General features: G+C 43.2%; 2 protein-coding genes across 2 annotated transcripts; one reads left to right on the top strand and one right to left on the bottom strand.

The window, feature by feature from the left end:
• Positions 1-685: 685 nt before the first annotated feature.
• On the top strand, positions 686-2,663 carry DNALI1 (dynein axonemal light intermediate chain 1; the record flags this gene model as incomplete). Its single annotated transcript, XM_010170014.1, has 3 exons — positions 686-864; positions 1,159-1,323; positions 2,595-2,663. Coding segments are annotated over 3 exons (413 nt in total), but the record flags the coding sequence as incomplete, so codon positions are not given.
• A 966-nt stretch (positions 2,664-3,629) lies between these two features.
• On the bottom strand, positions 3,630-14,004 carry GNL2 (G protein nucleolar 2; the record flags this gene model as incomplete). Its single annotated transcript, XM_010170013.1, has 14 exons — positions 3,630-3,779; positions 4,651-4,736; positions 5,464-5,543; positions 6,203-6,633; positions 6,996-7,103; positions 7,227-7,385; positions 7,496-7,600; positions 7,672-7,800; positions 8,858-8,971; positions 9,538-9,696; positions 11,023-11,089; positions 11,585-11,769; positions 12,845-12,984; positions 13,910-14,004. Coding segments are annotated over 14 exons (2,008 nt in total), but the record flags the coding sequence as incomplete, so codon positions are not given.
• Between the last annotated feature and the right edge of the window lie 905 nt (positions 14,005-14,909).

Raw genomic sequence — 14,909 nt, 5'->3', positions numbered from 1 at the left:
CCCCCAAATCCCCAGCTTCCTCACCCCCCAAACCCCTGCTCCTCATCCTCCAAACCCCCCGCTTCCCCACCTCCCCCTCTGCGGTTCTAGGGGGTTTAATGCAGCCTCAGACCCCGCAGCAGAGCAGAGCTCTGGGGCCAGGCTGGTGGCTGTAGAACACAGAGCGTGTTACATCTGACACGCTCCAGGTACACTCACACATACACAATAGCAAAAGATGCAAAGCTCAAAGGTCGTAGTAGTACTTAACCCCAGCAATTAATTTAAAATAATAAAATAATAACTGAAAACAGTGGATAACTTAACACGCTCTTACGCATTCTGAGGAGGTGGTGTTGGCTTGGATCACCCATTGAGCACAACTCTCCTGGATGCTCTCAACTCTTCCAGCGGCTTCCTGATAACTGCAAAAAAATCATTACCAAGGTTAGGTGTTTGCTGTTTTAACTTTAATGCAGCTGCTGCACTGTTGTCCCCAGTTTCTGCACCACCACTCCACTTGTATTTGCTAGCGCTTGCTGCTAGAACTGTAATAACCCAAAAACTATCCCTCTGCCTCCTAAAGCAACGTTGATTTTGTGGTGCAGAGAACAGGTAAAGACAAGCAGCTCCGGCCCCTGCGTGTATCCAGCATTCCCAGATAACCTACAGTCGCTGCTCTAACTCTCCTACCCTCTCGTTAAAGATGAACTGATCCGTGAAACTACGATTAACTGTGCAGAGCGAGGACTGCTGCTGCTTCGAGTCAGGGATGAAATCCAAATGACAATCGCAGCTTATCAGACGCTGTACGAGAGCAGCGTGGCGTTCGGCACGCGGAAAGCTCTGCAAGCTGAGCAAGGCAAAGCAGACATGGAAAAAAGAGTAAGTTTGTAAGAGTAAGAGTAAGTATGTTCACCCCAGAACGTGCTATTCTGCAGAAGGGGTTTTTTCCCCACATAAAATTCTGTACGAAATCAGTTATTTCTGTGTCCACTGGGTGGCAGGGAAGATCAAAATACTTGTCCTTGTTTTCCTAGTGCTTAATTACACTTCCTGAACTATGTGCTATTGTATCTGGAACACTTTAAAGACTGTGCAAGGTACAACTTTGTCCCATCTTAAATGCAAATTGATTATTAACAAATAATGCTTGAGAAATCTTTACTCTTGTCCAAGATTGCGGAGCTAGAAGAGGAAAAGCGGGAGCTGGAAAGACAAGTGAGTGAAGAGAAAGCTAAAGGTGAAGCTATTGAAAAACGTGAACATGAAAAGCAACAGATAGAAGAGAAGAAACACACTGAAGAGGTTCAGTTCCTGAAACGAACAAATCAGCAGCTGAAGGTTAGTAAAAAAGAAGTTATTCCAAATAGTGATGCTAAAACTTCTCATTTTGTAATTAGAAAGATATGAAAATAACTTTCTCCTTATAGTTCTAGAGGAGTTACATTTATGATGCATTTGTATTAACGTTCTTTAAATTCTCAATGAAATGGGAAAATTGTGCTTTTGCATTCTCCACTTCATTGCTTGGTCAGCAATTTCTCGTTACCAGTAAACCTAATGAGCCAAACAAGTCATTAATTGAACTCTAGTCACACACACACATTTGGCACAGAGAGATCAGAATTTCTTCTGAAAATGATAAATGATCAATCAGTCAGCTGGAGAAGAACAGATGCCTGCAGCTGAACCCCAAATACAGATGCTCCAAACTTCTGTGTAACTGGACTGTAAGATCACTATAGTTTGAACCCCTTCTCAGCTACAAAACAGAAAATCTAGTGAAGGCAAATTAATATGTTTTGTTTCTTTGCTGCTGGCCAAAAAAGTTGACTCCCTGGTAACGAGACACACCACTTAACATTAAATATTACCCAATAAGAACAACTGTGTGCTTATGCAGTGGGGACTGCACCATTACAGGAGTAATTGTGCCTGCTGCTTTGGTGAAAACAGAGCTTCTGCTTGTTACTTTGCTTTTGGAAGGAAAAAACCCCATTTTTTTGTTTTCTAAAGAAAAGTACAAGTATTTTCACAGCTGTATTCACAGCAGCTCTAGGAAGAAGATGATCTAAGAGTCCTTGAAGCTCCACACACTACACGCTCCCTACGCGTGGGTAACTCTCTGATCAATCAACTAATTGGGCGTCAAGTTGTCTCAGTAACTGAAAAACTTGCTGTTCCCAGTTACTTTTGTCCCAGAGTCAGTTTGTGTTCCAAATGCTAGAGAGCCAAATATTTAATTTAACTAATATAGTTCAGCCTGAAATCAGAGAATTCAGACCACTGTTTCAACAGCTTTTATTAAATTTCCTCTTCAGTGCTTTACATTATAAAACTGGTGTTTCATTGTATGGAACCCAGGCCAGCTCCTTTCTTCTCAGAATGCAAGAAGTGTGGATGCCAAGAATGAAAAGCTAATTTATAAAGCGTGTAGTAAGGAATGGACTAGCTAGGGAAGAAAAAACCCCTGGCCTGCTTCTCTTGAAGTATCACAGCATCCCTCAGCTCCTCGCTTTGAATATCTAACAGACAATTTATCACTTTTCAGCAATGCAGGGTTATTTTTTAGGTTGAATCTAATTTGACTTACTGTCTCATTTGTTTTTCAGGCCCAACTTGAAAGCATCATTGCAACAAATAAAAACTGTCCTCCAGGCAGCGCTCAGAAGAGCTCTTAGAGCAAGAAGTTTGCAATTAGTGACAAAGATTTGTCTTCATAAAACGATCTTGAATTTTCACTTACCGGTAACTGAAGGCAGTGTAATTATTTCTTTCTTTTTCTCTTGAAATTATATTTTCTTTCTTTCTTGAGTTGAAATCCAACAGCTTCATTAGTTACTGCACCCTCTTTCAATGCTGTCTCAGCACTCAGCTTCTTGAATAGCGAACCTATCTGGGCCTTGCCTGTTGGTAATGCACTAGATAACCTTCAAAGCAATAAACTAATAAACATTTCTATATGCAAACATCTCTGTAATATTATTACTTTGAAAATGTAGAAAATTCAGAGACAATATACAAAATGTCTACTACCAATATAAGCTACATGCACCAAGAATTGCATTGCAGGTGATTCCTGGATAGGTGTTTGGAAGGTATTTCCTTGAGCTGGTGTTCACTGTACATCAAAACCCCTGTCAGGACCGTTAGCAGTAACCTAGGATGAGCAATACCAGAGTTCTCTGTGTGGTTATTCCAAATAAAACAGAGGGGTATGATACCATTCCAAGGACCACTTCTCAGTGAGAGCAAATGAAATCTTGACTTGAGGTACCTGTGTAACTAGCTGGTTATTCATCACAAGCAGACATGGGAAAGATAATTCACTGAGGTGATATGAGAAACTCCATAAAGCTTGTTTCAAAAAAAAGACAAAAAAAAAAAGCCATCACCACCACTGAATAACACTTCAGGATATGTTTTGTCAAGACAGTGTTTACTGGCCTTAGATGGTGATGTGGAAATACCATCATCTCCAGTTGCATAAAGAACTTTCAGATGATGCAGAAACAAAGAGCGAGATGCTACTCCTGGGAACAAGACAGACAAGTCAAACTGGGCTTTGAATGGGAACTACAAGTTTTCTATTAAAAAAGCCACTGCATACTAGAGCTGTTTTATGTAAAATTTAATAGAATAAGCACTTATTGCTTATGTTTGTATTTTTTGTGCTTTGATCTTTGTCCCTCCAAGCCAGTTTTTTTCTTGTCCTTATTCTTATTTTTCACGTTGTGAGTTTCATAATACCGGACTCCGACTTTCTTGGACCGCTGCTGCCTCTCAGCTCGTCTTCTCTGCAAGAGAGACACAAAACACATTAGCAAATCCACGGTATCCATAGCCTGAGTTGGTTTGCATGCTTTCAAATGTTGCTCACTTTGCATTCCACATGCCTTAAGTAAAATAAATAATTTCAAACAAAACATTACTGATGTAAATATATGGAGATCTCTACAGAATCCACACACCCACGGCCTTGAAGTGCTACAAAGAGAGATATGCTTTGAACTTTACAAAAGCAGCGCAAGGAGCAATCTGATGAGCACAGTCACAGAGAGGCCTCTAACAAAAGATGTGACAGAACACTCATGAACAGAATTCAGTCCTGCACTCCCCTCTGACAGTCCTAACAGTCCACAGCAGCGCTCCAAAAAGCCCTTGTTGTACCAGTTTGCTTACAAATCACTTTCAAAGTCCTACAAATGGACAAATATTTCACTTGGCATTGAAGTTATTAAAGAAGAATTGTTCAGACTTGACTAACAGAAGATAGCAGCAGCACTCTTTGAAGTCAGGGTAGTACTGCTTCTCTAGTTCCAAATTCTCCCAGCATTTACACCCCTGCTCTCAACACCAGTGGAAGCCAACGCTGAAAGCAGGACGGTCATCCACAAAGGATTCTCCCCTTAACACTCTCTCTGTCACAGTCACCTGCTGAATGCTTTCATGGTCCATGCTCTGCTGGAGCATGTCACCATCACACATCCCATCAGCAGCATGTCACCCTGTCGTCACATCTCCCCTACCTCAGCTACAGTCCCTGCACCCTCTGCCTCTCACTAGTGCCGTCTCTAAGCTACCAAGCGATAATGGCAATCTAGGTGTCAAAAAAGCCAACTCTGTTACTCTGCTCATTTGTTTTACTACAAAAAAAATCACACTTACTTCTTTGGATGTAAGCTTCTTGCAAGGCTGTTCATCAGCATCATCATCATCTTCTGCTTTCCTTTTCCTTTTCTTCTCTGTGCTGCCTGCAAACAGCAGAGATGACACACTCAGGCATCTTCCAAAACACTCATGTGTTTGCAGAACTTAAGACTGGGGTCACCATCCCATCTCCTTCAGGAAAGCATTCCTCATTCCTCTGGTGGTATTTTAATATCTTCTACCAAAACAACATGCATGTTCCTTACCAGAGAATCACTTGCTATTACTATGAAAACTGCTCTTGAGAAGCTGATTGCTTAAAGCCCCATGCAAGCCCACCAGAACTTCATACTCTTGTCACAATAGGGTTCCCCCCACACGCTTTTGCCTTTAATCAAACTTACTACAGAAAATGAAGCCACAGATGCTTGAAGTCACCACAGTAAAACCTATAGCCTCAAGTAGCTCTGTGCTTTTACAGTGTCGTAAAACCCTTCCACTCCCCTCTGTGTAATATTACACCATGTGGAACACAAGTTGCTCAGGCTGCAATCTGCCCACAGCACCATTCTTTTGGAAATACAACATTTGTCTTCACTTTACCTTCGTTTGCTAGGAGAGGGACATAACTTATTCTACAGACAGATGTTCTACAGAAAGGCTACAGCGAGGTCAGACAGCCCTTAGGTTAGCTGTTTGAAGATTTAAATATCTTTAGAGGAAAAAACTTGCAATCAGGAGCTAATGAACACTTCTCCCCCAACTCCCTCTCTTCTCTTGTTTATAGGATTTCCAAATAGAGATTAAGAACATCTGCTAATCCTGTCTTACCTCTGTCTTCAGTTTCTTTGGGTTCTTCAGACTTCTGCATGGATTTTGCAAACACTTTTTCACTGAGCTGCTTAGGGATTCTACAAGAGATAAAACAAGCAAAAGAAGAATGTTGTAACATAAAACACAACCACCTCTGAGAAGTGATCCCAGCAGTCCAGCAGCAGCAAAGCCACAGCCTTGGCACCTAAAAAACATGTTATGATTATCTTGCCTCTGGAGTTACGGGGCTTCTGAGCCGCACAAAGGGATGAAATATAACACTTAACCTTGAAATCTTACATCTTCACAAAGCTGGTGGATGAGCTTTGCTAGAACTGGGCCTGCTGTATGAGCTGGGATACTCTTGTACACACACAGAGAGCCAGCTGGCACATCCAGGCAGGACATCAGCCTTGGTACTGCTCAAGAAAGAACCCAACATCAAGGAGGGATGTAGTACTGCTTCCCACAGTACCAAAAGATTTCTAATCCATAGCTTAAGAGGCAGCTTTCCAAAAAGTGAGAACATTTTTAGTTATGACAGCAACTAGGAGTTCTTGAAATAATCTTTCCAAAAGAGACTGCTGCTTAGCCCAAGTTCAGGTATTTATGGCTAAATTCAATAAGTTGTGGCAACTTTATGTGACAACACAAAGGAATCAGTCAAGCAAGTTATGAATGGAGGAAACTACAGCAGAACCACATTAACCCTTTTTCCCCCTGCGAAATATTTGAGTCACTGAACAGATTCAGATACCTTATTGCTGAGAATCTCTTGGCTTTGGCTTTATCCAGAAATTTTTTGTACTTTGCAATCTTCTCCTCCAAAGCCTTGAGGACTGCCTTAGAGCTCTCCCCAGCACCCGGTACAGCCGACTGTGGTTCCTCCTCTACTGAATCTGGATGTTGTTCATTTTCCTCTTTCTCCTCTTCCTGCTCCTCCTCTCCAGAAGAATCATTGTCTGTTTCATCGAAGCCTGGCACATCTACAGGAACCAGATCTTCTTCTGAGAACTGAGGTGCCACATTAATCCTCCCAAAGTTCTGCCGAACATGTGACATGAGTTGCTTAATTTCAGTGTCTGTGTTGTTCTCTTCTGCTGGCTCCACACTTGCTCCTACCGACTCAGAGATTTTCTCCACCTTATTATCTTGGCTTGATGTTGTTGCTGCTTCCAATGCAGGAGGCTACAAGAAAGAGTGTAATGGATATATTATCCACAAAGTCTGGCCCACCATCTCTGACAGCAATTTCCATTTTATCTTTGTAAAAAGCCTAAGATGACAGGTTAATGATATGATAATTACTGACATTTCTGGTAGGCAGGTGATTGTGAAGTGGCTCAGACATCTCTGTGAAGAGCACTGCTACCTGATCCTCACCTAATTCAAGCGAGTGTCACCTGAATCAGTGCAGAGCCCAAGACTTGCAATACTCAAGTTACATGATATTCCAGAAAAAAAAAACCAAACCAAAAAACACAATAGTAAAACCACTAGGAAAACTGAATAATATGTGAGAAGAAGCAGCACGAGCATCACATTCTTACCTGGGGACCTTGTTCTGCATTCGGTGGCTTCACAAAGAATGGAATTCTGCCTCTCTGCCAGTCATTGAGAACCATCTTGCTCACAGTTTGCGTGTCAGGCTCACCACCCTGAAAGAATCCAGTAACAATTTATGTCCACGTTTGCAGGGCATAACCTCTCTGTTACCTGTAAGCAACAGAAACATTCACATTTCCCACATTCCAGCCTGCAAATGCAGGAAGCTGTCCTACCTTTAGCAGTTTTCCAGTCCTAGAAGCAAGTTTCTCAAGAAAGTCTTCTGTATCATTCCAGGAATCAATTTTGTAGGTCTTTCTGATGTACTCTGGTTTGGCTCTTTCCAGCACGGCACTAATATGATCTTCAGGGTTCTTAATCTTTTCAACTTGAACCTGAAAATGAATGGTGGAATATGAATGTTTTGGAAAGTGTGCATTCATTTCTTTGAACCCAACATATTGACAACAACAACAATTTTCCAGCATTGAGTACAGATACATACCACTCCTTTCAGCACAATGTCTGTTTCTGTGTCTCCAGATGGATAAACTACACCCGGGCAGTCGATGAGAAAAATCCGCCGCATCAAGGTGATGTACTGCCACACCTGAAAGAGATGGGTGCTTTTGACAATGCACTTGGATAATTCTGATCTTCAACGCAGGGATTTCTTCCTACCTTTGTTTCACCTGCAATAGGGGCCACATTGCAGACCTTCTTGGACCGTAACGTATTGATCACTGAGCTTTTGCCAACATTCGGATACCCGATGAAACCCACGCTGATCTGCTTCTTGTCAGAGTGTAACTGTTAAGAAATAACACAGCTTGTTAACACCTCATAGAGAAAGACAGAATTACTGCTACAGTTCTGAACAATTGAGCAGCTACTCTTCTTTGGAAAGCAAAGAGGACTCCAAAGCACCAGACAAAAAAATGAGATCAATTCTTTTCTATCAGGCACTTGCCATCCAAAAATGACAAATGACAAAACAAGGGGAAATGGGTTTAAGCTGAAAGAGGGGAGGTTTAGATGAGATATTAGGAAGAAGTTCTTCACTGTGAGGGTGGTCAGACACTGCAACAGGTTGCCCAAGGAAGTTGTAGATGCCCCCTCCCTGGAAGTGTTTGTGGCCAGGCTGGATGAGGCTTTGAGCAACCTGGTCTAGTGGAAGGTGTCCCTGCTGATGGCAGGGGGGGTGGGACTGGATGAGCTTTAAGGTCCCTTCCAATCCAAACCGTTCTATGATTCTAAGAACTCCAAGCATTGAAGAGAATATTTGCTATTTCAAAAGAAAGAGGTGAACCCCTTGCCTTCCTTGTTGCTCTAAAAATCACTCGTGAACACCTCATTTAGAACCATTTAGGTCGAGAAACCAAGCAAATACAAACAGTATCTGGGGACAGAATACAGATGTGGCTTGAAGAGACAATAACTGATCTAAATGCAACAGAAGGTGCCTTTCTTGGAAAAAAGAAAGACACTTTCAAGGAGAACACCTTAATAGAAAGTGCATACATGCAGGACAAACAGGGGCAAAATGTGTTCCTTCCTTCTACACATCCAAATGTGACCCAAGAGTGTCAATGGGACGGACACTCTGTCTACAGGAAACCCAGGGCAGAGGCTGATGGTCAAACCAGCTCTTTCTGGATCTCCTCAGTTTGACAAATATTTTGAACATATTTGAAGGAATATTTTCCATTCTCTCTTCAAAGAAGGGAACTTCATTAATGGAGCTGTTTGCTGACAGAATGGCCATAGCACAGTGTACCCAGTCCCAAACATTAACAAAACAAAGACTCCACACTAAACACACCCACCCTGCCAAACAACAACACACATCCCCCGAGTTGTTCTGTACCTTTCCAAACTGCCTTAAAAGCTGTATGAAAGCACCTTTGCCAAAAGGGTTTGTGAGGCTGGCATGAAAAGCAAGTGTTGGATACTCCTGGGAAAGGACAGCAACCCAGCGCTTCTAAAGAAGAAAAGATGGTTTGGTCAGAGATCCTGTGCCGTGGAGGTGGTGAAACAACCTGCTTACGAGCACAAGCACACAGCATCCTCGCTCAGGTCACAAATGCAACTGTATGAAAATTGTTATGGAAGAATCTTTGAAGCATTTCACCAACCCAATAGCTAAAAGCTCTGAGTATTGTTTTTATAAAAGACAAACAATTTCCCAAAAAAACGCCTTCACTGCTAGCTACAACTAATTAGTTTAACGATATAAAGCAAACCATCTGTAGTGGATATGGATCTTAAGCGGACTAACATTTAGCATACTCTGGAGACATCAGCTGAACTGTTAAATCCAGACAGAGGAAGTAGAGAATTTGTGGCTGGTGAGTGTTGCTCAACTCAGCCAAACTTGGCCAGATTTGCATTGTAATTGTAACTTTTATAGCAGGCAAGCAGAGAGTTCCATTGACCCAGTTATATTATGCCCTTGGAGACCAGCATGAGGAGGGGCAATAGAACTAAAGCAGAGGCTACAAAAGGAACAAAGAAGGTTCAAGGAATAACAGGCAGGACTGTGCTTACAGTAGCCCAGGTAGGAACGAGATCACATTTGTTCAGGACAAAAATGAGATGTTTCCAGTGTTTCTCCTTTTTAAGATACGATTCCACGTGAGGGGAGCGAGTACCCATGGGATCCCTGGCGTCAAGAACTTGAACAACAACATCTGACGAGTCTATCACCTGAATAAACATAAGGCAGAAGGAAAGGATTTTACAGGAAGTAAAGACATCTATACTTCCAAAATGAAAACTGGTAATTTTCTAAACTACATCATCAATTTAAAAACCTTGTATCCTTAATGAGCAACTGTCACTTCCCCATAGACTAGTAAAGCTCAGATGAATATCCATTGATCCTCCACCCTCTCCTCTCCTTCCCTAACTCCCCTCCACACGCAGGCTGGACAGCTGAATAGCTTTTCCCTGTTCTTAGGCACCAGAAAGATGCTTGTAGCACTTGGGAAAGAAAACACTGCACCCAAACAGGAAAATTAATTGCTTCAGTAGACAAAAACAATGTTTGCTGTCCATTCTGTAGCAATTCAATTCTGCCATTTCATAAACAATCAGGACATAAAGTATGTTTTCTGGATCAATATGAAACACACAACCAAGCAGGAACCTGCTGTTAGTCCACTAAGCATCTACAGCAGGGAGCTGTCATTTTATGACTTGCTTCAGGCCAAGCGAATTTGTTTCACAGCTATTTCCTGCATTTTTGGCAGTGCCTTACTGAAATCTGTTTTGCTCTATCGTTCCCAGTCCTTTTAGATCTAAATGAAAAGGTTTTAAGCTACATTTGGAAATTCAGAGCAAAAAGTCAAGCAATTTCACACCTAACGCTCACTGAGAGCAGACAAGCTGCTCTTACAATCCTAATTCATTCTCTGTCTCTATTCCTCCAGCTGTCAAGGTGACTCTGAGGGTAAACTGAGGGTCAGAGCCCTCCAAAGACGACCCCATCAACATGCCAGACGCTTTTAGCCTCAAGAAACTCAAGAGGCCTCTGACTGGTTTATCTGTGGTGGAGCCCAAGGAATCTAAGAGAAGCTCATACCTTCACTCTGCCAAGTCTATCTCTAGATCATACATTTTAAGGTTGTTTGTTCCACTGGGACAAGAGCTCAAGAACCAAGCTCAGTCAGGCAGAGATTTGAAAATGAATCTCTGCTCTCTTCTACTGCTGGCTTTTTCTGCTCCCATTTATGTAATGGCCCAGAAAAAGGGTGTATGGTTTAAGGTCATTCCGCTCAACTAGGCTGACAGGAAAGCAGTCAAGAGAATGACAAACTCAGGACATCTCTGTATGAAGAAAGTCACTGTCTTAATGTTTCTAAGAAACTTCACAGCAAAATAAATTGTATGAAACCTTCCCTAACAGAGCAATAAATGGTTTTCAGAGCTTTTCTGGTTATTGTTGTATAGGATTTCCAGTGCTTGACTGAAGCACCTGACTTTGCAAAGGCTGACAGACATGACTGCTGCAAAATTATAAGCACTGCTTACCTTGTAGAGCTCACCCCAGATTCTTTTGGACTGTCCTTTCTTATATATTTCCTCTTGTGCTTCATCCCTGGAAGTGGATTACCAGAGACATCAGCAACCACAATAACAGGGTTACAGTGTTGTCTTCTCTAAAGCCATTTAGCCACTTGCAGACAAAAGAGGAGATGAGGCCCAAGGAACAGAGAGCTGGGATTTATCCTCCCCCCCTTGTACTCCACCTTCAATCCACCCATTTGCAGAAAGATCCTACAAACACACAAGCTTTCAAAGATTCTCATCTGCCCACTGTCACTTCCCTACCTAATCCAAAATGTGAGCTGGGAGATATTCTGGCAGGCAACAGAAAACAAATTATGAATAAAGACAGAAGGGTCCCATGGAAGTAACAGTCTGATTAAATACACAGGGACAAAACAGGATTAAAAATCCCAAACTCAAGTTAATTTGATTTTCCTTACTCCTCACACAGCAACAGCACTGATGGATGTGCTAGATACATCTTTAAAAACAAAGCTGGCCTTCCAGAAATGTAAACAATTAATACTTTCTCCTTCCTGTTTACCTCACACCAGTGTCTTCTGTCACCAGGTCTCGGTCCTTGCCCTGATCATAAGATCCTGATGAGGCTTCAGCATTCTCCACCAGAGACTGGACATCACTTGCAGAAAGATTTGGTCTTTTCCTCTGCGATTTGGGGCCAAATGTTGTTTCAAATGTTTCTGTGTCAAGAATGTGAACTCTGGAGGTCTAAGAAAAAACAGGTTGGTAAAAAAAAAAACCCCCACAAACTGGGTTTTCCACTCTCCTAACACGCAGTGTACACGACCTCAGTCCACACAACTCCAACCTGTGACAAGAGTTACAGGCACTTTCCTAACAAGGTTTGAGTTCTCCAGATTAACCTTTGAGAAACATGAGTGGGTATTTAATAAGCAACAAAACACACTGTACTTGCCAAAGAACTATGCTTCAGTTCTCTCACCATAAATGATGTCAAATGTAATTAAAGCTATAATGATGAAAATTTAGCTGCTATCTTTGATCATTTCTTATTTTTCTAAGAAGTGCACAAATCTCTCCAAATTCACAGAGTTTTGTCAGGGATAATTACAATCAATTGTAGATTTTAAAGCCTGTAACGAATGCCAACTTTTCTTGGAACTGCACACAATTCATTGCTGAAAGAAGTAATTTGTTTTTGTAAAGCACATCTTAGTTTCTCTGTAACTTTTCCCTTAATTTAGGTAACATTTTTATGACACAAACCTGGAAAGTTTCCATACAAAGAAACAGCTAGCAAGAGTCCAAAATAATAGCTTGGGCATCATGAAAGAAACCTGACAAGAACTAACACTTGATGTACTAGAGGTGAAGGCTGCATGCACAAGAATTTCTGCTTCAAGATAAAAAGCACATATTTGAGTTCAAATTCATCACACAAAGAGTGTCTGCAGTGTGAAGCTTCCCCAGAACAGGTCCCTCTGTCACTTGAGCCATTAGAAGCATGAGAACACAAGGGGACGAGCTGCTACATTCGCCCTGAGCTGGCACAGTGACCCAGGGAGGTTTAGGGCACGTTTCCTATCAGAAAATGAGAATTTCTAATAATAAATTCTGCTCACAAACCACGGGGAAGTAATACACCATCTCTCTGCCTTCACACCTGATATCCACAGTGATAGGCTCTGAAAAACATCCTTCCCCAAGTCCCCTGCTCCACTGCCCCTCTAGAACACAACATTTCACCAGGCTGAGCAGAGACAGCAGATCAGTAGCACCCGTGACAGCTCTGTGCTCGTGACCCAGCGCAGGAGACACTCACGTGCGGTTTAATCCTGTCATAGAAAAGGGACATGGGCAGCTTCCTCTGTTTCATGACCACTTTGTAAGGATCTTTCATGACAGTTTCCATCTCTTCTTGAAATTTCTGCAGAGATGATTGCTTGATGACACGAGTATTTCCTGTGTGGAAAAATAAATATTGCACCCGACTGTTCCTCATCTGAACGGCTTCAGAAACCCTGGGTACACCAGTGAAATATTAACACTCCCTCTGGAATTAAAATATCAGTGACAAAAGCCAGAGGATTTTACTTGAGCCAAACCCCAAATTCACATAAATAAGCCAAACACTTTCTTTCCCACCATTCCATGAAAATTCTGAAAGTATCCCTGCGAGACTTAACGTGCACAGGTGACACCATCCACACGCAGGGGTGAACCCCACAGAACGGCCACAGCAGACAGAATAACCAACTTCAGGGAGCACATGGAAAGCAAACACCCAAAACACAGGCACGTGCAAGGTGTGAGCCCATACCTATGCCTACAGCGGGTGACCTTCACCTTCATCTTCAATGTCTGCCCCACACAGCGCTGAGACCACAACTGTGAAATAAAAACACAGGCACGTGCAAGGTGTGAGCCCATACCCATGCCTACAGCGGGTGACCTTCACCTTCAGTGTCCGTCCCACACAGCGCTGAGACCACGACTCTGAAATAAACACCCTCGAGCCAAACCCCAAATTCACATAAATAAGCCAAACACTTTCTTTCCCACCATTCCATGAAAATTCTGAAAGTATCCCTGCGAGACTTAACGTGCACAGGTGACACCATCCACACGCAGGGGTGAACCCCACAGAACGGCCACAGCAGACAGAATAACCAACTTCAGGGAGCACATGGAAAGCAAACACCCAAAACACAGGCACGTGCAAGGTGTGAGCCCATACCTATGCCTACAGCGGGTGACCTTCACCTTCATCTTCAATGACTGCCCCACACAGCGCTGCGACCACAACTGTGAAATAAAAACCCTCCAAACACACCAAGTTCAACAGTTTTTAACCTTGCTGAGTCAAGGGTGAAGAAAAAGAACTCACCAAACCATTTAATATTTGGTTCCACTCTTGCAACCGTGCCTGGTGCCACCGTTGACTGATACTGCAGGGGTTTAATCACTTTGCCATGTTTGTTTCTACGTGAAAAACGAGAGGACATGTAAATACACAAGGGCAGCACACCCACCTCCAGCACTTTGGTTCACTAGAGCAGAAGTACATCCCCAAAACCCAGAAAGACCCTTCAACTAGAACTGGTGCCCCGAGACCGTGAGCAGAGATGATACTGCCCACAAAAGCTCGTTAACTCCAACACTGGAGCAGAAGAAGCAAGGTCAGCCAGTGCACCCTCCTATGTCTCCCTCCAGCTTGACCAGACTCTTGACAAAGGCTGTTGATGTCAAACCAGGAACCACTTACTGGGCTGCAAACCCCTCCAAAGAGCGTTCCCCAGGGCACTGCTTTCTGCTCTCAAGGGCTCGAGTGGAAATCTTTAATCAGCTCCACTCACCAGCTGGTGCAGGACACTCATCGTAAGGAAATGGCCAAGTTAAGACTTGGCTTAAATTCAGTAATTTTTTAAAAAATACATATTCCCCACTCTGCTCTCAAAACAAAGGGAAATCTGGCAAAACAAAACTCCTAATCTGAACCAGGATTCTCAGGAGCCCCCGCGGCACCTACAACCCGGCAGAGCCGTGTGGTTACGAGGCAGGGCAGCTCCACAGCCAGGGGCTCGGCAGAGCAGCGAGGGAGAGACCCTGGTGCCGGAGCCCAGGGGAGTCAGGCCCGTCAGGCACCGGGAGCTGAGCTCTGGAGTTCTGCTGGTGTTGGAAATTAACCAGTTCTGGGCATTTTCGGGGTCACCACACGCCAGCAGGACGGCACCGGCTGTTCCACATCACACGTTTCCCGGCTGGATTCCCCGACACCAGTCGCTGCTCTGAAGCTCGGGACGAGGCTTCTCGGCTCAGGGCGTCACACGAGACACGGAGAAGCGGCTCCGCGCCTGGTGACGGGCAGCTGCCCTCGGCGGGCTCCC

The sequence above is a fragment of the Antrostomus carolinensis genome, unplaced genomic scaffold, assembly GCF_000700745.2.
Source record: "Antrostomus carolinensis isolate BGI_N321 unplaced genomic scaffold, ASM70074v2 scaffold29656, whole genome shotgun sequence".
In the NCBI taxonomy this organism is placed as follows: Eukaryota; Metazoa; Chordata; class Aves; order Caprimulgiformes; family Caprimulgidae; genus Antrostomus; species Antrostomus carolinensis.
Note: the sequence above shows the minus strand (reverse complement) of the source record. Positions and strands in the feature narration are given on the sequence as shown.